Consider the following 22,765-nt stretch of genomic DNA (forward strand, 5'->3'; position numbering starts at 1 on the left):
CGAGATGCACATAAATAAAGCAATGAACCAATCATCGACCGGTATACCTTTTGATCCACGGACTTACCTCCCGTGTCGAGGTCGAGATGCCCATTGGTTCCCATGGGTGTCTTGATGGGCTTGGCATCCTTCATCCCAAACTTGTTTAGAATGTCTTGAGTGTACTTCGTTTGGCTAATGAAGGTGCCCTCTTGAAGTTGCTTCACTTGGAATCCTAAGAAATACTTCAACTCCCCCATCATAGACATCTCGAATTTCTGTGTCATAATCCTACTAAACTCTTCACATGTAGACTCGTTAGTAGACCCAAATATAATATCATCAACATAAATTTGGCATACAAACAAGTCATTTTTAAGAGTTTTAGTAAAGAGTGTAGGATCGGCCTTGCCGACTTTGAAGCCATTAGCAATAAGGAAATCTCTAAGGCATTCATACCATGCTCTTGGGGCTTGCTTGAGCCCATAAAGCGCCTTAGAGAGCTTATAGACATGGTTAGGATGCTCACTGTCTTCAAAGCCAGGAGGTTGCTCAACATAGACCTCTTCCTTGATTGGTCCATTGAGGAAGGCACTTTTCACGTCCATTTGATAAAGCTTAAAGCCATGGTAAGTAGCATAGGCTAATAATATGCGAATTGACTCAAGCCTAGCTACGGGTGCATAGGTTTCACCGAAATCCAAACCTTCGACTTGGGAGTATCCCTTGGCCACAAGTCGTGCTTTGTTCCTTGTCACCATACCATGCTCATCTTGCTTGTTGCGGAAAACCCATTTGGTTCCTACAACATTTTGATTAGGACGTGGAACTAAATGCCATACCTTATTTCTAGTGAAGTTGTTGAGCTCCTCTTGCATAGCCACCACCCAATCCGAATCTTGTAGTGCTTCCTCTACCCTGTGTGGCTCAATAGAGGAAACAAAAGAGTAATGTTCACAAAAATGTGCAACACGAGATCTAGTGGTTACCCCCTTATGAATGTCGCCGAGGATGGTGTCGACGGGGTGATCTCGTTGAATTGCTTGGTGGACTCTTGGGTGTGGCGGCCTTTGCTCTTCATCCTCCTTGTCTTGATCATTTGCATCTCCCCCTTGATCATTGCCGTCATCTTGAGGTGGCTCATTTGCTTGATCTTCTACTTCATCAACTTGAGCTTCATCCTCATTTTGAGTCGGTGGAGATGCTAGCGTGGAGGAGGATGGTTGATCTTGTGCATGTGGAGGCTCTTCGGATTCCTTAGGACACACATCCCCAATGGACATGTTCCTTAGCGCTATGCATGGAGCCTGTTCTTCACCTATCTCATCAAGATCAACTTGCTCTAATTGAGAGCCGTTAGTCTCGTCAAACACAACGTCACAAGAAACTTCAACAAGTCCTGAGGACTTGTTAAAGACTCTATATGCCCTTGTGTTTGAGTCATATCCTAGTAAAAAGCCTTCTACAGTTTTAGGAGCAAATTTAGATTTTCTACCTCTCTTAACAAGAATAAAGCATTTGCTACCAAAAACTCTAAAATATGAAATATTTGGCTTTTTACCGGTTAGGAGTTCATAGGATGTCTTCTTGAGGATTTGGTGTAGATACAACCGGTTGATGGCGTAGCAAGCGGTGTTGACCGCCTCGGCCCAAAACCGATCCGAAGTCTTGTACTCATCAAGCATGGTTCTTGCCATGTCCAACAGAGTTCGATTCTTCCTCTCCACTACACCATTTTGTTGTGGAGTGTATGGAGAAGAGAACTCATGCTTGATGCCCTCCTCCTCAAGGAAGCCTTCAATTTGAGAGTTCTTGAACTCCGTCCCGTTGTCGCTTCTAATTTTCTTGATCCTTAAGCCGAACTCATTTTGAGCCCGTCTCAAGAATCCCTTTAAGGTCTCTTGGGTTTGAGATTTTTCCTGCAAAAAGAACACCCAAGTGAAGCGAGAATAATCATCCACTATTACAAGACAATACTTACTCCCGCCGATGCTTATGTAAGCAATCGGGCCGAATAGATCCATGTGGAGTAGTTCAAGCGGCCTGTCGGTCGTCATGATGTTCTTGTGTGGATGTTGAGTTCCAACTTGCTTCCCGGCTTGACATGCGCTACAAATCCTGTCTTTCTCAAAATGAACATTTGTTAATCCTAAAATGTGTTCTCCCTTTAGAAGCTTATGAAGATTCTTCATCCCAACATGGGCTAGTCGGCGGTGCCAGAGCCAACCCATGTTAGTCTTAGCAATTAAGCAAGTGTCGAGTTCAGCTCTATCAAAATCTACCAAGTATAGTTGACCCTCTAACACTCCCTTAAATGCTATTGAATCATCACTTCTTCTAAAGACAGTGACACCTACATCAGTGAATAGACAATTGTAGCCCATTTGACATAATTGAGAAACGGAAAGCAAATTGTAATCTAAAGAATCTACAAGAAAAACATTGGAAATAGTATGGTCAGGTGATATAGCAATTTTACCCAGTCCTTTGACCAAACCTTGATTTCCATCCCCGAATGTGATAGCTCGTTGGGGATCTTGGTTTTTGTCATATGAGGAGAACATCTTTTTCTCCCCTGTCATGTGGTTTGTGCATCCGCTGTCGAGTATCCAACTTGAGCCCCCGGATGCATAAACCTACAAAACAATTTTAGTTCTTGACTTTAGGTACCCAAACGGTTTTGGGTCCTTTGGCATTAGACACAAGAACTTTGGGTACCCAAACACAAGTCTTGGAGCCCTTGTGTTTGCCCCCAACAAACTTGGCAACTACCTTGCCGGATTTGTTAGTAAGCACATATGATGCATCAAAAGTTTTGAATGAAATAGCATGATCATTTGATGCAATAGGAGTTTTCTTTCTAGGCAACTTGGCACGGGTTGGTTGCCTAGAACTAGATGTCTCACCCTTATACATAAAAGCATGATTAGGGCCAGAGTGAGACTTCCTAGAATGAATTTTCCTAATTTTGTCCTCGGGATAACCGGCAGGGTATAAAATGTAACCCTCGTTATCCTGAGGCATGGGAGCCTTGCCCTTAACAAAATTTGACAATCTTTTAGGAGGGGCACTAATTTTGACATTGTCTCCCCTTTGGTAGCCAATGCCATCCTTAATGCCAGGGCGTCTCCCATTATAGAGCATACTTCTAGCAAATTTAAATTTTTCATTTTCTAAGTTATGCTCGGCAATTTTAGCATCTAATATCGCTATATGATCATTTTGTTGTTTAATTAAAGCCATGTGATCATGAATAGCATTGATATCAACATCTCTACATCTAGTACAAATAGAAACATGCTCAACACTAAATGTAGAGGGTTTGCATGAATTAAGTTCAACGATCTTAGCACGCAAGATATCATTATGATCTCTAAGATCGGAAATTGTAACATTGCAAACATCTAGTTCTTTAGCCTTAGCAATTAAATTTTCATTTTCTACTCTAAGGCTAGCAAGAGAAATGTTTAATTCTTCAATCTTAGCAAGCAAATCATTATTATCATTTCTAAGATTGGGAATTGAAACATTACAAACATGTGAATCAACCTTAGCAATTAATTTAGCATTTTCATTTCTAAGGTTGGCAATAGTGTCATGGCATATGCTTAGCTCACTAGATAATTTGTCACATTTTTCTACCTCTAGAGCATAAGCATTTTTAACCTTAACATGTTTCTTGTTTTCTTTAATTAGAAAATCCTCTTGGGAATCCAAAAGGTCATCTTTTTCATGAATAGCACTAATCAATTCATTTAACTTTTCTTTTTGTTCCATGTTAAGGTTGGCAAAAAGAACGCGCAAGTTATCCTCTTCATTGCTAGCATCATCCTCATCACTAGAGGTTTCATATTTAGTAGATGATCTTGATTTTACCTTCTTATTTTTGCCGTCCTTTGCCATGAGGCACTTGTGGCCAACGTTGGGGAAGAGGAGTCCTTTGGTGACGGCGATGTTGGCGGCGTCCTCGTCGGAGGAGGAGTCGGTGGAGCTCTCGTCCGAGTCCCATTCCCGGCAAACATGGGCATCGCCGCCCTTCTTCTTGTAGTACCTCTTCTTTTCTCTCCTCTTTCCCTTCTTGTCGTCGCCCCTGTCACTGTCACTAGATATAGGACATTTTGCAATGAAATGACCGGGCTTACCACACTTGTAGCAAACCTTCTTGGAACGGGATTTGTAATCCTTCCCCTTCCGTTGCTTGAGGATTTGGCGAAAGCTTTTGATGATTAAAGCCATTTCCTCATTGTCGAGCTTGGAGGCATCAATTGGTTGTCTACTCGATGTAGACTCCTCCTTCTTCTCCTCCGTCGCCTTGAATGCCACCGGTTGTGCTTCGGGCGTGGACGATTCATCAAGCTCGTTGATCTTCTTTGAGCCCTTGATCATACATTCAAAGCTCACAAAATTCCCGATAACTTCCTCGGGGGTCATTTGAGTATATCTAGGATTACCACGAATTAATTGAACTTGAGTGGGGTTAAGGAAAATGAGTGATCTAAGAATGACCTTAACCACCTCGTGGTCATCCCATTTCTTGCTCCCGAGGTTCCGCACTTGGTTCACCAGAGTCTTGAGCCGGTTGTACATGTCTTGTGGCTCTTCCCCTTGGCGAAGTCGAAAGCGACCGAGCTCCCCCTCGATCGTTTCCCGCTTGGTGATCTTTGTTAGTTCATCACCCTCGTGCGCGGTCTTGAGGAGGTCCCAAATTTCCTTTGCACTCTTCAACCCTTGCACCTTGTTGTACTCCTCTCTATTTAGAGAGGCCAAGAGTATGGTTGTGGCTTGGGAGTTGAAGTGCTCGATTTGGGCCACCTCGTCCTCATCGTAATCCTCATCCCCTATTGATGGTACCTGTGCTCCAAACTCAACAACATTCCATATACTTTTGTGGAGTGAGGTTAGATGAAATTTCATTAAATCACTCCACCTAGCATAATCTTCACCGTCAAAGGTTGGCGGTTTGCCTAATGGAACGGAAAGTAATGGAGTATGTCTAGATGTACGAGGATAGTGTAAGGGGATCTTACTAAACTTCTTACGCTCTTGGCGTTTAGAAGTTACGAAGGGCGCATCGGAGTCGGAGGTCGATGTTGTAGAAGTGTCGGTCTCGTAGTAGACCACTTTCCTCATCCTCTTGTGCTTGTCGCCTTTCCGATGCGACTTGTGAGAAGAAGATTTTTCCTTCTTCTCTTTGTGGTGAGAAGAGGAAGATCTTTTCTCCTTCCGTTTGGAGGAGTCCTTCTTCTTCTCCTTCCTCTTGGTGCGGGACTCTTCCGATGAAGTGCTCCCGTGGCTTGTAGTGGGCTTTTCGCCGGTCTCCATCTCCTTCTTGGCGTGATCTCCCGACATCACTTCGAGCGGTTAGGCTCTAATGAAGTATCGGGCTCCGATACCAATTGATAGTCGCCTAGAGGGGGGGGTGAATAGGGCGAAACTGAAATTCTCAAAATAATCACAACTACAAGCCGGGTTAGCGTTACAAATATAATCGAGTCCACGAGAGAGGGCGAAAAACAAATCGCAAGCAAATAGTAAAGTGAGACACGCGGATTTGTTTTACCGAGGTTCGGTTCTCTCAAACCTACTCCCCGTTGAGGAGGCCACAAAGGCCGGGTCTCTTTCAACCCTTCCCTCTCTCAAACGGTCCCTTGGACCGAGTGAGCTTCTCTTCTCAAATCACTTGGGAATCAAACTTCCCGCAAGGGCCACCACACGATTGGTGCCTCTTGCCTCAATTACAAGTGAGTGTTTGATCACAAGAAAGAATGCGAAAGAAAAGAAGCGATCCAAGCGCAAGAGCTCAAATGAACACTACAAATCACTCTCTCTAGTCACTAGGGCTTTGTGTGGAGTTGGGAGAGGATTTGATCTCTTTTTTTGGTGTGCTTTGCAATGAATGCTAGCTCTTGTATAGTGGTTGGAAGCTGGAAACTTGGATGCAATGAATGGTGGGGTGGTTGGGGTATTTATAGCCCCAACCACCAAAAGTGGCCGTTGGGAGGCTGTCTGTTCGATGGCGCACCGGACAGTCCGGTGCCCCCGCCACGTCATCAGTGCCGTTGGACATTGATCGTTGGAGTTCTGACTTCTGGGCCCGCCCTGATGTCCGGTGGCGCACCGGACATGCACTGTAGAGTGTCCGGTGCGCCTGCTCCCGCGTGCCTGACGACTGCGCGCTTCTGTCGCGCATTAAATGCGCCTGCAGGTGACCGTTGGCGCGAAGTAGTCGTTGCCCCGAGGTTGCACCGGACAGTCCGGTGTACACCGGACAGTCCGGTGAATTTTAGCGGAGCAGCAGAAGTGAAAACCCGAGGCTGGCGAGTTCCGGAGGCCGCCCTTCCTTGGAGCACCGGACATGTCCGGTGTACACCGGACAGTCCGGTGAATTATAGCGGAGTTGCCCCTGGAAATTCCCGAAGGTGAGCAGTTCGGAGTTGGAGTCCTCTGGTGCACCGGACACTGTCCGGTGTACACCAGACAGTCCGGTGCCCCCAGACCAGAGGTGCCTTCGGTTGCCTTTAGCTCTCTATTTGAACCCAACTTTGGTCCTTTTAATTGGCTTGATGTGAACCTTTGACACCTGTATAACTTATTAACTAGAGCAAACTAGTTAGTCCAAAGATTTGTGTTGGGCAATTCAACCACCAAAATTATATAGGAACTAGGTGTAAGCCTAATTCCCTTTCACTCCCAAATACAGGAAAATACGATACATTTGGTTTGTTACCGGTTAGCAGCTCATACGATGTCTTCTTGAGGAGGCGATGAAGGTAGACCCTGTTAATGGCGTGGCAAGCCGTGTTCACAGCTTCCGACCAAAAACGCTCGGGGGTCTTGAATTCTCCATGCATCGTCCTCGCCATGTCGATTAGCGTCCTGTTCTTCCTCTCTACTACACCATTTTGTTGTGGTGTGTAGGGAGTGGAGAACTCGTGCTTGATCCCTTCCTCCTCAAGGAACTCCTCCACTTGAAGGTTCTTGAACTCGGACCCGTTGTCGCTCCTTATCTTCTTCACTTTGAGCTCAAACTCATTTTGAGCTCTCCTGAGGAAGCGCTTGAGGGTCCCTTGGGTTTCAGACTTATCCTGCAAAAAGAACACCCAAGTGAAGCGGGAAAAGTCATCAACAATAACTAAACCATACTTACTTCCTCCTATGCTTAGATAGGCGACGGGTCCGAAGAGGTCCAGATGTAGCAGCTCCAGGGGTCTTGATGTGGTCATCACATTCTTGCTGTGATGCGCTCCTCCCACCTGTTTACCTGCCTGACAAGCTGCACAAGGTCTATCTTTTTCGAATTGTACGTTAGTCAAACCTATCACGTGTTCTCCCTTTAGAAGTTTGTGGAGGTTCTTCATCCCCACATGTGCTAAGCGGCGATGCCACAACCAGCCCATGCAAGTCTTAGCCATTAAGCATGCATCTAGACCGGCCTCTTCTTTTGCAAAATCAACTAAGTAAAGTTTGCCGTCTAGTACACCCTTAAAAGCTAGTGAACCATCACTTCTTCTAAAGACAGACACATCTACATTTGTAAATAGACAATTATATCCCATATTGCATAGTTGACTAACAGATAGCAAATTGTAACCAAGAGACTCAACTAAAAACACATTGGAGATAGAGTGCTCATTAGAAATTGCAATTTTACCTAACCCTTTTACCTTGCCTTGATTCCCATCACCGAATATAATTGAATCTTGGGAATCCTTATTCTTGACGTAGGAGGTGAACATCTTCTTCTCCCCCGTCATATGGTTTGTGCATCCGCTGTCGATAATCCAGCTTGAACCCCCGGATGCATAAACCTGCAAGGCAAATTTAGGCTTGGGTCTTAGGTACCCAACTCATGTTGGGTCCTACAAGGTTAGTGCAAATATCCTTAGGGACCCAAATGCAAGTTTTGTCTCCCTTGCATTTTGCCCCTAACTTCCTAGCAACTATTTTCCTATCCTTTCTACAAATAACAAAGGAAGCATTTAAAGCACAATAAATTGTAGAAGGTTCATTCACTACTTTCCTAGGAGCATGAATAATATTCTTTCTAGGCACATGATGAATAGCATTTCTCCTAGACATATTTCTACCATGCATATAGGAAGAACTAGAAGCAAACATGGCATGAGAGTCAAAATCATCATAAGCATTATAACTCCTAAAAGTATTTCTAGTTTGTCTCCTATCATGGTACATAAAGGCATGGTTCTTTTGCACACTACTAGCCATAGGGGCCTTCCCTTTCTCCTTGGCGGAGATGGGAGCCTTATGGCTTGTCAAGTTCTTGGCTTCCTTCTTGTAGCCAAGACCATCCTTAATTGAGGGGTGTCTACCAATTGTGTAGGCATCCCTTGCAAATTTTAGCTTATCAAAATTACTCTTGCTAGTCTTAAGTTGAGCATTAAGACTAGCCAATTCATCATTAAGTTTGGAAATTGAAACTAGGTGTTCACTACAAGCATCAATGTCAAAATCTTTACACCTATTGCAAGTTTCAACAATTTCAACACAAGATGTTGATTTACTAGCTATTTCTAACTTAGCATTCAAATCATCATTAACACTTTTTAATTTAGAGATGGATTCATGACAAGTAGATAATTCACTAGAGAGCATTTCATTCCTTTTAATTTCTAGAGCAAGAGAATTTTGTGCACTAACAAATTTATCATGCTCCTCATATAAAAGATCCTCTTGTTTTTCTAGTAATCTATTCTTGTCATTCAAAGCATCAATCAACTCATTAATCTTATTAATTTTAGATCTATCTAATCCCTTGAATAAGCATGAGTAATCTATCTCATCATCATCACTAGACTCATCCTCACTTGAAGAAGCATAAGTACTAGTATCATGAGTGCTTACTTTCTTTTCCCTTGCCATGAGGCAAGTGTGACGCTCGTTGGGGAAGAGGGATGACTTGTTGAAGGCGGTGGCGGCGAGTCCTTCATTGTCGGAGTCGGAGGAGGAGCAATCCGAATCCCACTCCTTTCCGATATGTGCCTCGCCCTTGGCCTTCTTATAATGCTTCTTCTTCTCCCTTTTGTTCCCCTTTTCCTGGTCACTTTCATTATCGGGACAGTTAGCAATGAAATGACCAATCTTACCACATTTGAAGCACGAGCGCTTCTCCTTTGTCTTGGTCTTGCTTGGTTGTCCCTTGCGACCTTTAAGCGCCGTCTTGAAGCGCTTAATGATGAGGGCCATCTCCTCATTATTTAGCCCGGCCGCCTCAACTTGCGCCACCTTGCTCGGTAGCGCCTCCTTGCTCCTTGTTGCCTTGAGAGCAGTGGGTTGAGGCTCATGAATAGGACCGTTCAACGCGTCGTCCACATATCTTGCCTCCTTGATCATCATTCGCCCGCTTACGAACTTCCCCAGAACTTCTTCGGGCGACATCTTGGTGTACCTAGGATTTTCACGAATATTGTTCACCAAATGAGGATCAAGAACGGTAAAGGACCTTAGCATTAGGCGGACGACGTCGTGATCCGTCCATTGCGTGCTTCCGTAGCTCCTTATTTTGTTGATAAGGGTCTTGAGCCGGTTGTATGTTTGAGTTGGCTCCTCGCCCCTTATCATTGCGAACCGTCCAAGCTCGCCCTCCACCAACTCCATTTTGGTGAGCAAGGTGACATCATTCCCCTCATGAGAGATCTTGAGGGTGTCCCAGATCTGCTTGGCATTGTCCAAGCCGCTCACCTTATGGTACTCGTCCCTGCACAAGGAGGCTAGCAACACAGTGGTAGCTTGTGCATTTTTATGAATCTGTTCATTAATAAACATGGGACTATCCGTACTATCAAAGTGCATTCCACTTTCTACAATCTCCCATATGCTAGGATGGAGAGAGAACAAGTGACTACGCATTTTGTGACTCCAAAATCCGTAGTCCTCTCCATCAAAATGAGGAGGTTTACCCAGTGGAAGAGATAATAAATGAGCATTAGTACTTTGAGGAATACGAGAGTAATCAAAAGAAAAGTTCGAATTAACCGGTTTCTTTCTCTCGTATTCGTTGTGGTCGTCGTCCTTTTGGGAGGAAGTAGACTCATCGCTGTCGTAGTAGACGATCTCCTTGATGCGTCTTGTCTTCTTATTCTTCCCATCTTTGCGTCTGTGGCCCGAGCCTGAGTCGTTGGACTTGTCATCCCTTGGCTCGTTGACGAAGGACTCCTTCTCCTTGTCGTTGATCACGATTCCCTTCCCTTTAGGATCCATCTCTTCGGGCGGTTAGTCCCTTTGTGAAGAGAACGACTCTGATACCAATTGAGAGCACCTAGAGGGGGGGGGGGGGGTGAATAGGTGATCCTGTGAAACTTAAAAACTTAAGCCACAAAAACTTGTTAAGTGTTAGCACAATAATCGCCAAGTGGCTAGAGAGGAGTCTCAACAAAACACAATACCACAAGAGATCAAACACAGAGATGACACAGTGGTTTATCCCGTGGTTCGGCCAAGACCAACGCTTGCCTACTCCACATTGTGGCGTCCCAACGGACGAGGGTTGCAATCAACCCCTCTCAAGTGGTCCAAAGACCAACTTGAATACCACGGTGTTTTGCTTTGCCTTTCAATATCCCGTTTGCGAGGAATCTCCACAACTTGGAGTCTCTCGCCCTTACACTTGAAGTTCACAAAGAAGCACGGAGTAAGGGAGGGAAGCAACACACACAAATCCACAGCAAAATGCGCACACACACGGCCAAGAATCGAGCTCAAAAGACTATCTCAAAGTTCTCACTAGAACGGAGCTCGAATCACTGAGAATGACAAACGAATGCGCAAAGACTGAGTGTGGATGATTAAGAATGCTCTAAGGTTGCTTGGTATTCTCCTCCATGCGCCTAGGGGTCCCTTTTATAGCCCAAGGCAGCTAGGAGCCGTTGAGCACAAATCTGGAAGGCCAATCTTGTCTTCTGTCGTCGGGTGCACCGGACAGTCCGGTGCACACCGGACACTGTCCGGTGCCCGATTTCCTTCCTAAAATGGCGCATCCGACGGTTGCAGATCTGGGAGCCGTTGGCGCACCGGACATGTCCGGTGCACACCGGACAGTCTGGTGCCCCCTTCCGACCGTTGGCCCGGCCACATGTCGCGCGCAGATTCCGCGGCCGACCGTTGGCTCACCGGACAGTCCGGTGCACACCGGACAGTCCGGTGAATTTTAGCCGTACGCCGTCAGCGAATTCCCGAGAGCGGCCACTTCACTTCGAGTCAGCCTGGCGCACTGGACACTGTCCGGTGCACCACCGGACAGTCCGGTGTGCCAGACTGAGCTGAGTCTTGCCAGTACACAGCCAAGCCTTTTTCACCTCTTTTCTTTTCTTCTTCTTTCTGTTTCTAACACTTAGACAAGTATATTAGTACACAAAACCAATGTACTAAGGCTTAGAAACATACCTTTACTCTTGATTTGCACTTTGTCCATCCATGAGCATAAAATCACATTTAAGCTCTTGTGTTGGCACTCAATCACCAAAATACTTAGAAATGGCCCAAGGGAACATTTCCCTTTCAATAGGCTAGAGTGGGACTTAACTGTTCCTATAGTATACATGTTCTTTGTTCATTTTATGAAGGTAGCAACCTTGGACAACAAAGTTGAGAAAGAGGTAAATAAATTTCATCTTTTATGGGTGTCATAAATCAATCATAATTCATCAGGCTTTTGCGAGCTTACATTTTCTCTGGTCTTATGGAATGCAGATGGAGGACATGGCCTTCTTCTTTGCTGAATTAGCGCTGATGCAATACAGATACGGCTTGGTGACGCGTCTACCTTCTCTGGTTGCTACTTCTGTTGTCTACGCAGTCAGGCTCACTCTCGCGAGAGCTCCCCTCTGGACCGACGCCCTCAAGCACCATACTGTTGTGTACTAGGTGCTCAGAGGAGCCACCCGTGAAGCGCAGCGACAGTCGGTCATCATAAGTTGATGTACATTTTTCTGCTTTTACTTCGACTATATGTCAATGTGCCACCAAAAATATCGTGTTTCATCAACTTATAATGGGTCCGCTCAATTGTTTCTTGAATATACTTTTTTGTAGAACTAAATTGAATTTTACAAGGTGGAATATTGATTAGAAAAATGTGGGATGCTGACCGGGAAAGCGCTACTGCCTTGTATGAACTAGCTGGTTGATGATTTTGTTTTCCATCCTTTTTGTTTTCTTGACATCCGTTTGTTCATTGGAGAGCACATAGGTGAAATGATGATTGATGTTTTTGTATATTAATATATTTTATCATAACATATTGCCGCCGTAACAACGTACGGACATACAACTAGTAAAACGAATAAGTAATAAAAAAACACGTTGGGTTTCCAGCTCTCATCTAGGCCAAAAGAGAAAGGCACAGCTAGCTCCTGAGCTCCATGTGTGCACGGTTTCGGTATAGAGACCACGTCAAAATTAATCAGCGTAGACACAGCTATACACACTTGGCACACATGTGACATGTCATCCTCTCTGGAATGATATACATATACATGTAATATTGCCTAAAAAAATAATAATATACATGATGCAAGAATACGTCAAAATTACACATATGGACGACGTACGTACGGTACAGCTATGTGTGTAAAAGGGATCTCTTCTCGCGTGGCCGGGGGCGTTCCTTGGGTTTTCCGCAGTTGTCGTGTGTGATCGGGCTACCCGCTGCTCCAATTCCTCCTCAAAAATGCAGTAACCTTTTATTTATTTATTTATTTATTTATTTATTTATCTTTTGCTCCATTCTATTTCACAGACCTGGAAAACGACAGGTTTCGTTCGCTAGTAGTCGGCCGCACGTAACCCTGTTTGCTGTGGATATGTTTCTAGCCTACAGCTAATGATAGCAAAAACTAATTTATTAATGAGTCGGAACACAACACCTGGATATGTTTAACTTAACTACCTGAACATATATCTAAATTAAACTCCGTGTGTTGCAAGATGCTACATGCATGCAGCAGGTATATGAATTACCACGGGAACTGAAGACCCAAGGTAAATAAGAATATGGCATGGAATGGACCCTAATTAAACCACTTGTCTTCCGAGCTTATTCATCTGTCCGCTGATTGGTTCCTTGCATCCGTGCAGCCACGCTCGCGCGAAGCTGCCCTGACCGGATACGGTTGTTTCGACCGTACGAGCTGATGCAGATAATTGGTATCTAAATGACTTGTTTTGCATTCACTCATGCAGCACACGTCTTTCAGGCAACCAAACATATACTTAAACAAAGTCAACGCACCTGGTGCTTTGGGACGAAGCAATGCGTACAACCAATCATATGGTTGGAGTGTATCTTATTCCACGTGATAAGTTAAATATAACCCCTTTTTATAAATTTTTTACCTTATTCAATAGATCTCAAATACATCATTTCGATTGGTGCAACCGTTTTAACTGGTAAAAAACCTATGATTCGTAGTTAGATTCTATATTTTGTAGACAGAAGAAGTGCCGGTTAATTAGTATGAACAGATGAAGAGTTCATACAAGGAGCAAGGATACAAAAACACATGACTCCATGAGCTGCTGCTGCCTGCTGAACATTCCTCGGTGGCGACCCCACCGCGAACCGGTAAAAACTCTGGGACCCACGTCGTTAGAAGTTAGAACCAACCCGTCACCAGCTGCACGTGAGCCCCACATGGCAGACAGGCGTTCCCTCCGGACCAGCAGCGCCCGTGCCGTGTCTTCCGGTCCCACCACCAGACCCCCGAGCCGAGCCGAGCCGCCGCCTCCGTCGTCAGGTCGAGTCGACTCGCCGTCGCCGGCCGCCTCCCCACCAGTCACCAATATGCACGCACAGGCACAGGCACGGGCGCATTGACGCGCGGCCGCGGCGATGCCCGTGAGGCTCTGGCTGGCCCACGCAAAAGCGCCCGCGACGGCTGGGGCGAGGGCCCCACCGATCCCGCCTCTCCCTCTCCTAGTTTATTTTACTCGCCAACGCACACGGACCGATGCGCTACCTCGAGCAAGCTTGCGTTGCCGCCCTCCCTCCCCGTCGTGCTCACGTGGGTTGGTCAACCCCCTCCCCGCGCCGCGAGCACCTTCACCTCCCTCCCGCCTACATCCACATGGCAGCGCCGTGGCCGTCGCGCGCGGCCTGCTAACAGCAGGCAAACAGCAACACCTCGCGGTCCCTCGGCTGCTGCGCACCGCGCCGCTCGCCATGGCGCCACCGCTGCCGCTGCCGCTGCTGCGGTGGCTGCTCCTGGCGGCAGCGGTCGCCGCGACCGTGGCGCAGCCGCAGCCGCAGCCGCTGGCGTCGCGGACGGACCTGGCGGCGCTGTACAGCCTGCGCGCCTCGCTGGGGCTGCGCGCGCGGGACTGGCCGCTCAGGGCCGACCCGTGCGCGCGCTGGGCGGGCGTGGACTGCGCGGCGGGCCGCGTCGTGGGCGTCACCGTCGCGGGGCTCCGCCGCACGCGCCTGGGCGCCGCCCGGCCCCCGCTTCTCGCGCTCGACGGCCTGCGCCGCCTCACCGCGCTCGCCCGCTTCAACGCCTCCGGCTTCCCGCTCCCGGGGGAGATCCCGCCGTGGCTCGCCGCCGGCCTGCCGCCGCCGCTCGCCGTGCTCGACCTCACCTCCGCCGCCGTCAACGGCACGCTGCCGCCCGACCTCGGCGCCTCCGGGAACCTCACGGCCCTGCTCCTGTCCGGGAACACGCTCACGGGCCCTGTCCCGCCCGCGCTGCTCTCCGCCGCGGGCCTCCGCGTCCTCGACCTCTCCCGCAACAATCTCTCCGGACCGCTGCCCAACGTCTCCGTCTCCCTCGGCGCCGCCGGCGCCTCCGTGTTTAACGTCTCCGGGAATTCTCTGTATGGCGTCGCCGCCGACGCCATTGGGGCGCTCAGGAGACGGTTTCAGGTCGTCGACGTGTCCAGCAACTACCTGGACGGAGCGTGGAACGGGTCCGACACAACAGTGCTTGCCACGACGAATTGCTTCTACGGTGTACCGGCCCAGCGTAGCCGTGCGGACTGTGAGGAGTTTTACAGGAAGCAAGGCGTCAAGCTTGTTGATCCTCCAGCGCCCTCGCCTGTGCCTTCGTCAGAGCCACCGCCTTCACCCTCACCAGAGAAGAAGAAGAAGAAGAAGCACGGGATCTCCAAAAAACTACTCATTGGAGTCCTTGTAGCCGCCGGAACACTGGTTGCTGTGTTTTTTATCGCACTGCTGTTCTGTTTAGTGAAGAGGAGAAGCAGAGGAAGGAGGGGAGGGAGAGGGAGGGGAGTGGCGCCAAACGAGGAAGGCACGCGCTCTGTCTCCGTGCGGAGGAGGGACAGCAGCGTCAATCCGGTGGTGTTATCGCCATCGGCGGTGTCTCCAAGTGCCAACGATGGACCTAAGGATGCGTCTGCCGTTATCGGTGAGATCACCTACGAGCAGCTGGTCCTTGCCACCGGCGGTTTTGGCGACGACCAGCTCATCAAACACGGGCATTCGGGGGACATGTACCATGGTGTGTTGGAGAATGGCTCCCATGTCATTGTTAAGAAGGTTGGCGCAAAGGGCGCCAACAGACATGCGAGTGAATTGGATTTCTACGTGAGGTACTCGCACGAAAGGATCGTTCCGCTGCTCGCGCATTTGAGCAATGACGATGACGAATTCATGGCTTACAAGTATATGCCGAAGGGGGATTTAACCCATGCGTTGCACAAGAAACCTGTAGACACCGCAGATGGCTTGCCCTCCCTGGATTGGATAACTAGACTGAAGATTGCAACTGGCGTGGCTGAGGCTATGTGCTTCCTTCATGAGGAATGTAGCCCGCCATTAGTTCACAGGTACGCACTCCTTTCCATTTGGCATTTGCTACTGTGACGATATGCTATTGTTGCTTGGTGGGTGCACCTATCATTCAAAATGCTAGTCCTTGATGTCCTAGTTCCATTTAGGGGGTGTTTGGTTTCTAGGGACTAATGTTTAGTCCCTACATTTTATTCTATTTTAGTTCCAAAATTGCTAAATATAGAAACTAAAATTTTATTTTAATTTCTATATTTAGCAATTTATAGACTAAAAAGGAATAAAATGAAGGGACTAAACATTAGTCTCTAGAAACCAAACACCCCTTTAGGGGGTGTTTGGTTTCTAGGGACTAATGTTTAGTCCCTACATTTTATTCCATTTTTGTTCCAAAATTGTTAAATATAGAAACTAAAACTTTATTTTAGTTTCTATATTTAGCAATTTATATACTAAAAAGGAATAAAATGAAGGGACTAAACATTAGTCCCTAGAAACCAAAATGGAAGGACCACATGTCTTCCTTTTCAGCAACTTGTTGGCTATTGTTGCTTTGGTGCACCTATAATTCAAAATGGCGAATTAAGATGATAGTTATGTTGGAGGCCACAAATGAGGCAAGAATTATATATGTGAGAAGTATATAATATGATGAGACCATTCATGATCTCTTGTACGATCTCCACGCACAGTGTTTTTTATGGATCGCTTGCAACTTGCAAGGGTGAAGAAAATCCCAGGCCTATAGATTGGATATGGTCTCTCTATGACTCTATGTATACCGGCTACAGGCAACACAAGTGTAAAATATGCATTTTGGTATTATTAGCCAATTTCTTGTAATTCTTTTGTTGGGAAAAGTATTTCAGTACAGTTTGTATATCGTGAAAAGTCGGCAACTCGGCATGTGGTTTCCATTTATTAAAGCCCGCAGTAAGTATGCCATGGCATTCAGTCTCTATCACAGAACTGCATTTGCATTGGACAGTTTACCTTTGTGTTATGCGGATGTCATCAATCATTCAATGGATCTTTATTTAATGTACTTTGACATAAGTGGAGGTAGTCACTTTTTATTCTCCCTACCTGTTCTGTTTGATTAATTGTTTCTACCTTTATCACTTCCATTTGACTCTATCCTGTCAGTAGGCAAATTAAAGTTTTCTTAGTTTACACAATTACCTCCAATTTGATGCTCATTGGCTGGATTTTCGTTTATGTCAATGTGGACATTTGGTTTATCATGTTCTCGTGTCTTTATTGTTCTGTAGAGATATCCAATCAAGCAGTGTCCTTCTCGATGATAAATACGAAGTGCGACTTGGGAGTATGAGTGACATATGCATCCAGCAAAGTGGGGGAAGCCAGAATGTCTTCACTCGGATATTGAGATCATCAAAGTAAGATTGCTACTTGTTCCATCTCTCCTCCCCCCCCCAGTGCCGGCCCTGGCGGGGGTCGAGCAGTGCCCCCGACCAGGGCCCCTAAATTAATGGGGCCTCACTTTAGTTACTAAATAACAGTATATATACAGCCATATAGCATATATTTTATATATATATATATATATATATATATATATATATATATATATATATATATATATATATATGTTAGCTCTACAAAACTTTTAAAGATCTAATTATAAGTCAACAACAAGCAAGGAGAATTAGACGTAACCCATTAATCTTGATTTCTATATTCTAGTAGTAGTACTACTTAGTCTCAGGCCCATCTGCCTAGGCTCTCAGTCGCAAACAGACAGACGGTCGTGCCCTCTCCTCTCGGTAGCCTACGAGATGTTATGTTATATTTTAGTTACTTTGTATTTAATATGAACAACGTTTTCAAATATACATAAATATTTATTAACAATATATATATGCACTATAATTATGTGTAATAATTAATATTATCAAGGGCCTCCATTATAAGTCTTGCCCTGGGCCTCTAAAATGTCAGGACCGGCACTGCCCCCCCCACATACTACATCAAGAACAACTGTACTTTGTAAATATGTGATTTTGATGCTTTTTCCAGTTTGTTTTGTATTTTGTCAATGTTAGGGCCTAGGTGGTGTTAAGTCGGACACTAAATAGTTATACTACTAAAAATTCAAGGGCGAGACAAGTGGCACCTCTGTCAGCGAATCATGAAAAATTCTACACATAATCTAGAAATAGTTCTCTTAGACTTATCAATATAATACGTTTTGGCAGGCTCAGCTACATGTACTACAAATTTATGATTATGATCTGTTTGCCCTACAATTGCTGTGTTTTGTTTTTTTAAGTTCAGTAGTTAAATTTTACGCCAGCGTGTTTATACCTCAGATTGAATTCCGGAGGCATCTGAGCATGCATCTGTATCCCCAGTTAAAGACACAGTTAGTGATATTGCGGCGAGTTTTAGTTTCTGTAGCTGTGGTTTGCTGATTACAGGTAGCAACCTAATTTTCTGGCATGTCTTGGTTTCTTTGTGGTGGTTGGTACCTGTTAGTTCGCTGCCTTCTGATTTCATTGTCTTTATTAGTTGAGCAAACTCCAACCTTGTTGTATACCTGAAACCATTGCTTGTTTTCTTCTGAAGTTGGTGACTGACGTTGGTATCTGACGCTTTCTTGTGGCAGGTCTCTCGACAAGCACACATCAGGTGCGTAAATCTTCCACATATGCTGCTCATGTTCATTTCTCGTTGAAGAAAAAAGAATCCATGTTTATCCGAATCACCCTTTCTTTATAATAACAGTATGGCGGGGAAATTTTGTGGACGGATAGAAGTTCTAAATTTATTTTTTTCTCTTTTTATTATGAACCTTGCGCGATGACAGGTCCACCGGCCACTTGTTCCTACGACGTGCTCTGCTTCGGCAAGGTGCTGCTAGAGCTGGTGACCGGCAACTTGGGCATCAGCGGACCAAACGACGCGGCGTCGGAAGAATGGCTGTCGAACACGCTGAACCACATCAACGGCGGCGACAGGGCGAGCATCGCCGGCATCATGGACCCGCTGCTCCTGGTGGACGAGGACCACCTGGAGGAGGTGTGGGCGGTGGCCGTCATCGCCAAGACGTGCCTAAGCGCCAAGCCGTCCCGCCGTCCCTCGGCGCGCTACGTGCTGCGCGCCCTGGAGAACCCGCTGCGCGTGGTGCGCCAGGGCTCCTCCCGGTCCAACTCGGCGCGGCAGCAGCTGCGGAGCTCGTCGTCCCGGAGCTCGTGGCAGTCCGTGTTCCAGGGGAACCACCGGGTGCAGAGCCTGGACGCCGCAGCGACGGCGGCGTTGGCGCTGGACCGGCGGCACTCGCTGAGGTCGCACGGTAGCGGAGGCGAGGCGTCGTTCTCGTTCAAGAGAGCCTTGCCCGTGCCCACGGACACCGCGCCGGAGCCGGCTGCGGCGCTCGACGAGGACGCCGTTATTGTCTAGTGTAGGAGGCGGACATTCCCCGGTTCTTAGCTTCTTTACAGGGCGGTGTTCTTGATTCTTTTCCCCTGCGTGATATCACGTCGTCGCATGTGTGTGTATAATTTGTTCCTGTCTGATGCGTTCATCCGTGTTCCAACATGACCAAAAAAAACTGTGCATAAAGAGTACGTTTTCAATACTTTCAAGGAAAATTTGAACTTTATCTTCAGCATGTCTTCCTTGATTTTCAAAGCTGAGAAACAATTAAACAAAGACAGTTGGGCCGCTTTCAGGAGAAAAAAAAAAACAACTGGGCAGCAGAACGTCCACAGATGGCACCCCCCACCCCCTCCCCAGCCCCCAAAAAAACTCAGCTGGGCCGTCGTAGCACAGGTGACGGCCTGGTATAGCCCAAAGTTGGCTCACAGAACACAGCCCGCCCGGACGCAAGGGGCACGAGGGAGAAGCGAGGAACGGCGGCGGCGGCAACATGGCGGCGCGGAACATCCTTCGCGGTGCGGCATGCGGCCACCGCTTCCTCGTGCCCGTCCCCTCAGGCGCTCTTGCTGGTTCTGGAAGCCGGAGCATCGGCGCTGTCGCTCAGGTCTGTCCATTCCCCTCCAAAGCCCTAAAGCTAGGCTTCCTGTGCTAACCCGAATCAAGCAAGCCCCGTCAACCTCCCCCGCCGTCGTCTTCTTCTCTGTTGCTCTCCTCTCCACCGGGTCCCCATCTCCTCCCTTCACCGCCCCAGAACTCCTCACTCGGGCGCTGCCGCTGCGAGGTCTCCGTGGCATCGGTACTCCCGACCCGCCCCACTCCGTTCGATCGATCCACTTTTCCTTTTCGCGAAACTTTCTGCCCTTTTTCTTCGTTGATTGATCCTGGAATCGGTGTTTTCCTTTGTTCACTCGGATTCTCGGACCCGAAGCCTACCAAATTTTGGAGTAATTTGGTTTGTACTCTGTAGTGATGCAATGGAACGACTTAAAAGTAATTTTGTTTGTAGCGCTGCAGCGGAATGGTTTAGTTCCGAGAATCTGCGGTTAAGTTTGTTTTGTTCATGGGATGTATGCACCAAGGCTAGGCTGATGCAACAAAGGGAATTCGTTGTTTTTTCTTTTTTCAACAAATCAGAAGCTCAAATGATGAAATGAACATTCTTAACAACTGGACATGAACAGGTTGCCCACTTACCAAATAACTACTAGTACCGTTTTGTTAGATTCCACATTTGTTTGTCGGCTTGTCGCCATGATTTTACATTTTAGTATATTATGCTAATTGAATGTGTTTGAAGCGGAAATTAAATTTGGTTGTCGTGTTCTGAGTGATTTGATCATATCTGGATCCGAGCTTGAACACCAGTCTGCATTGCATTGCATCCTCGTTGTTGCAACTAGCAGAGAGGCATGTGTCATCATCTGCTCTTACTTGAGCACTTCCTGAAGGTTGAAGGGTGAAGTTAGGAATTTAAAGTTAGGGTTGAAAAATTAAGCACACGGTTTTATTTGTCTGTTTTTGTCTACCATAACATTTGTTTTGTGTGTATACTTACCGCATCGATGCATTCTTGTTTATGGAAAATGCAGTATTACCATATGTATAGGTCAAACATAGGGCAGGGTGCTTGAGAATCAATGCTTGATCCTTTCTTGCATCTCTTTATTACAAGTTTACCGTACACATGATTACTGATTCCTCAAAGCCTCAGATGAATCGAATCAGACAGCCTATATATCTCAGTTAGCCCAAACTTGGTTTGTGTCATTGGTTGAATGAGGAACACCAAATGATCTCACAAATGCACCAATCTAGAATACAGCCTTCTTGCATTGCAAATAGCACTAATTGAACAATGGTAAAACAACGTCTTTCACTGCACGCTGTTATTAACCGTACGAACCCCCTGAGTAGGAGCGCCCAATGATCTAGCTGACCTTTTCCAATCATATCAGATTGGAAAAACACATTATGATTGAGATACATCTTTTCTCCAAACGACTCAGATTGGACAAATCTGCATTTTCCTATTTTATTTTAGTTCTATCACCCTAGTACCCTACATAAAATTCAATTTCCCCCCTGCATATATAAGGTGGAAATGTTTTCTTTGAACTAATTACAGTGTTTACATGCAGGGCCTTCGTCATTACGCAGCAGACGAAGCAGTGGGAAACTTGGAACTGCATGCACCCAAGGCAAAACGTCGGTCATATATCCCAACGAAAAATGGAACAGCCATGATGCTTCCGCTCCATATTCATTACGAAGATGTACTACGTCAGGATCTGTTGCTCAAACAGAATCATGCCAATATCATGCAAGTTCCAGGGTTGTTTGAGGTCAAATTAGCACCAAAAGCTGGCTCTGATCTCAAGATCCCAATTGGGAAAATGGCCATGGAGGTTTTGAGTGGTCAGAGATTCAAAGAGGCAAAAATTGACCCTTTCGCCAAAGCAAGAAAGTCTTCTCGAACCAATCCATTTATTGGGGCCGACAAGGACGGTAGCACTGTCTTCGCGCAACCAACCGTTCTTCGAGGGCATGCAATGTACAACTTTTTGGTGAGGATGCTGACAGTGATGTCCATGTTAAATTCTCGGGCCGACATTCGGGAGAACACTGTGAAGTTCTTCATGGAAACGGAGTTCTGTGAGTTCTCTCCAGAATTGGAAGACCATTTCGAGATATTTGAGCACATCCGAGGTTTCAATGTGACTATCGTTACTTCAGCCAATACAAAAGATGAGACCTCACTACTGTGGAGTGGCTTCATGCTTAATGACGAGGGAGAGACCAAGTAAGGTAGAACTGTTGATCTTTGTTTCTGCTTAATCTCCCTGATATTGTAGTTGCTGCCCAACTGAACCTTCAGTTGGCTGTTGATGTCAAAAATGATTTTGGAAATTTGGTGCTTCGTGCTCTAGGAGTGCGCAATGTCGCAGCCTTCTGTTTTGTAGACTGAATGAGATAACGTGATTGTTTTTCATCTTGACGCGTGGAGCTCATGTTTGATAACTACGTCTAGTTCCATGTATGAACATAATAATCTTGGTCTAATAAGCATTGTTTTGCTTATTCCTGTGGTTCCTGCTATAGTAACATGGAATGCTCGTTTCTGTTTGCCAAAGCCATTGCAAAAGAGGGCAACGAAATGGAGTTCCTCCCATTTTTAGTCCTATTTTTCAGTCCTGTGAGCATGATATATATATGTCCAGGACCCAAATCATTCTGCTCTTACTTGATGCCACATCAAACCTCTCTTTGTATTTATAAAAAAGTGAAAATAATTCAATACCTCTTCGCATTTGCGGTTTCCTATTTTTCTAAAGCGATCAACAATAGCAACATTTGTAACTTCCAATGTTTTTTGTTTTTCCACATAACAAATATGACTATTACTCATGTACTCATCCCTATGGGTAGTAATGTGCTCTAAAGTCTATACTATAAAATTTAAGGATCAGATTAGAATTAAAATATATTTTTATTTATTTTTGAACTAAATTAATTAGTGACTCAAATGAATTGTGAATAAATATTTGGATCGTGATTTATTACCACCCCATACAATTCTGCAAATGTGGTTTCATAATTTTCATAGATGAAAAACCCCTCTCAACTATA

The 22,765-nt window shown here is 46.0% G+C and overlaps 2 protein-coding genes across 3 annotated transcripts; both read left to right on the forward strand.

Annotated features, from left to right (window-relative positions):
• The first annotated feature begins 13,810 nt into the window (after positions 1 to 13,810).
• On the forward strand, positions 13,811 to 19,361 carry LOC103631924 (probable LRR receptor-like serine/threonine-protein kinase At2g16250). The gene is made up of 4 exons (XM_035960791.1): positions 13,811 to 15,774; positions 17,008 to 17,136; positions 18,326 to 18,388; positions 18,567 to 19,361. Exons 1-3 carry the CDS (start codon positions 13,826 to 13,828, stop codon positions 18,330 to 18,332), a joined length of 2,085 nt encoding a protein of 694 aa, XP_035816684.1. The 5' UTR covers positions 13,811 to 13,825; the 3' UTR covers positions 18,333 to 18,388; positions 18,567 to 19,361.
• Positions 19,362 to 19,570: 209 nt separating this feature from the next.
• LOC100272629 (60S ribosomal protein L5, mitochondrial-like) lies at positions 19,571 to 22,215 on the forward strand. 2 transcript variants are annotated; one of them, NM_001348798.1, is made up of 2 exons: positions 19,571 to 19,742; positions 21,277 to 22,215. In NM_001348798.1, exons 1-2 carry the CDS (start codon positions 19,629 to 19,631, stop codon positions 21,940 to 21,942), a joined length of 780 nt encoding a protein of 259 aa, NP_001335727.1. In that variant the 5' UTR covers positions 19,571 to 19,628; the 3' UTR covers positions 21,943 to 22,215. The 2 variants fall into 2 exon arrangements, with proteins under 2 accessions (NP_001335727.1, NP_001364320.1); NM_001377391.1 differs by having other exon boundaries at positions 19,674 to 19,934; positions 21,277 to 22,214.
• The last annotated feature ends 550 nt before the right edge of the window (positions 22,216 to 22,765 follow it).

This window comes from Zea mays, chromosome 7, assembly GCF_902167145.1.
Source record: "Zea mays cultivar B73 chromosome 7, Zm-B73-REFERENCE-NAM-5.0, whole genome shotgun sequence".
Taxonomy (NCBI): domain Eukaryota; kingdom Viridiplantae; phylum Streptophyta; class Magnoliopsida; order Poales; family Poaceae; genus Zea; species Zea mays.

Coding starts and splice junctions, on each gene's coding strand:
- LOC100272629 (NM_001348798.1), top strand. CDS start 19,629: ATGGCGGCGCGGAACATCCTTCGCGGTGCGGCATGCGGCCACCGCTTC. Junction 19,743..21,276: donor GCATCGGCGCTGTCGCTCAG/GTCTGTCCATTC, acceptor GTTTACATGCAG/GGCCTTCGTCATTACGCAGC.
- LOC103631924 (XM_035960791.1), top strand. CDS start 13,826: ATGCCCGTGAGGCTCTGGCTGGCCCACGCAAAAGCGCCCGCGACGGCT. Junction 15,775..17,007: donor AGCCCGCCATTAGTTCACAG/GTACGCACTCCT, acceptor ATTGTTCTGTAG/AGATATCCAATCAAGCAGTG.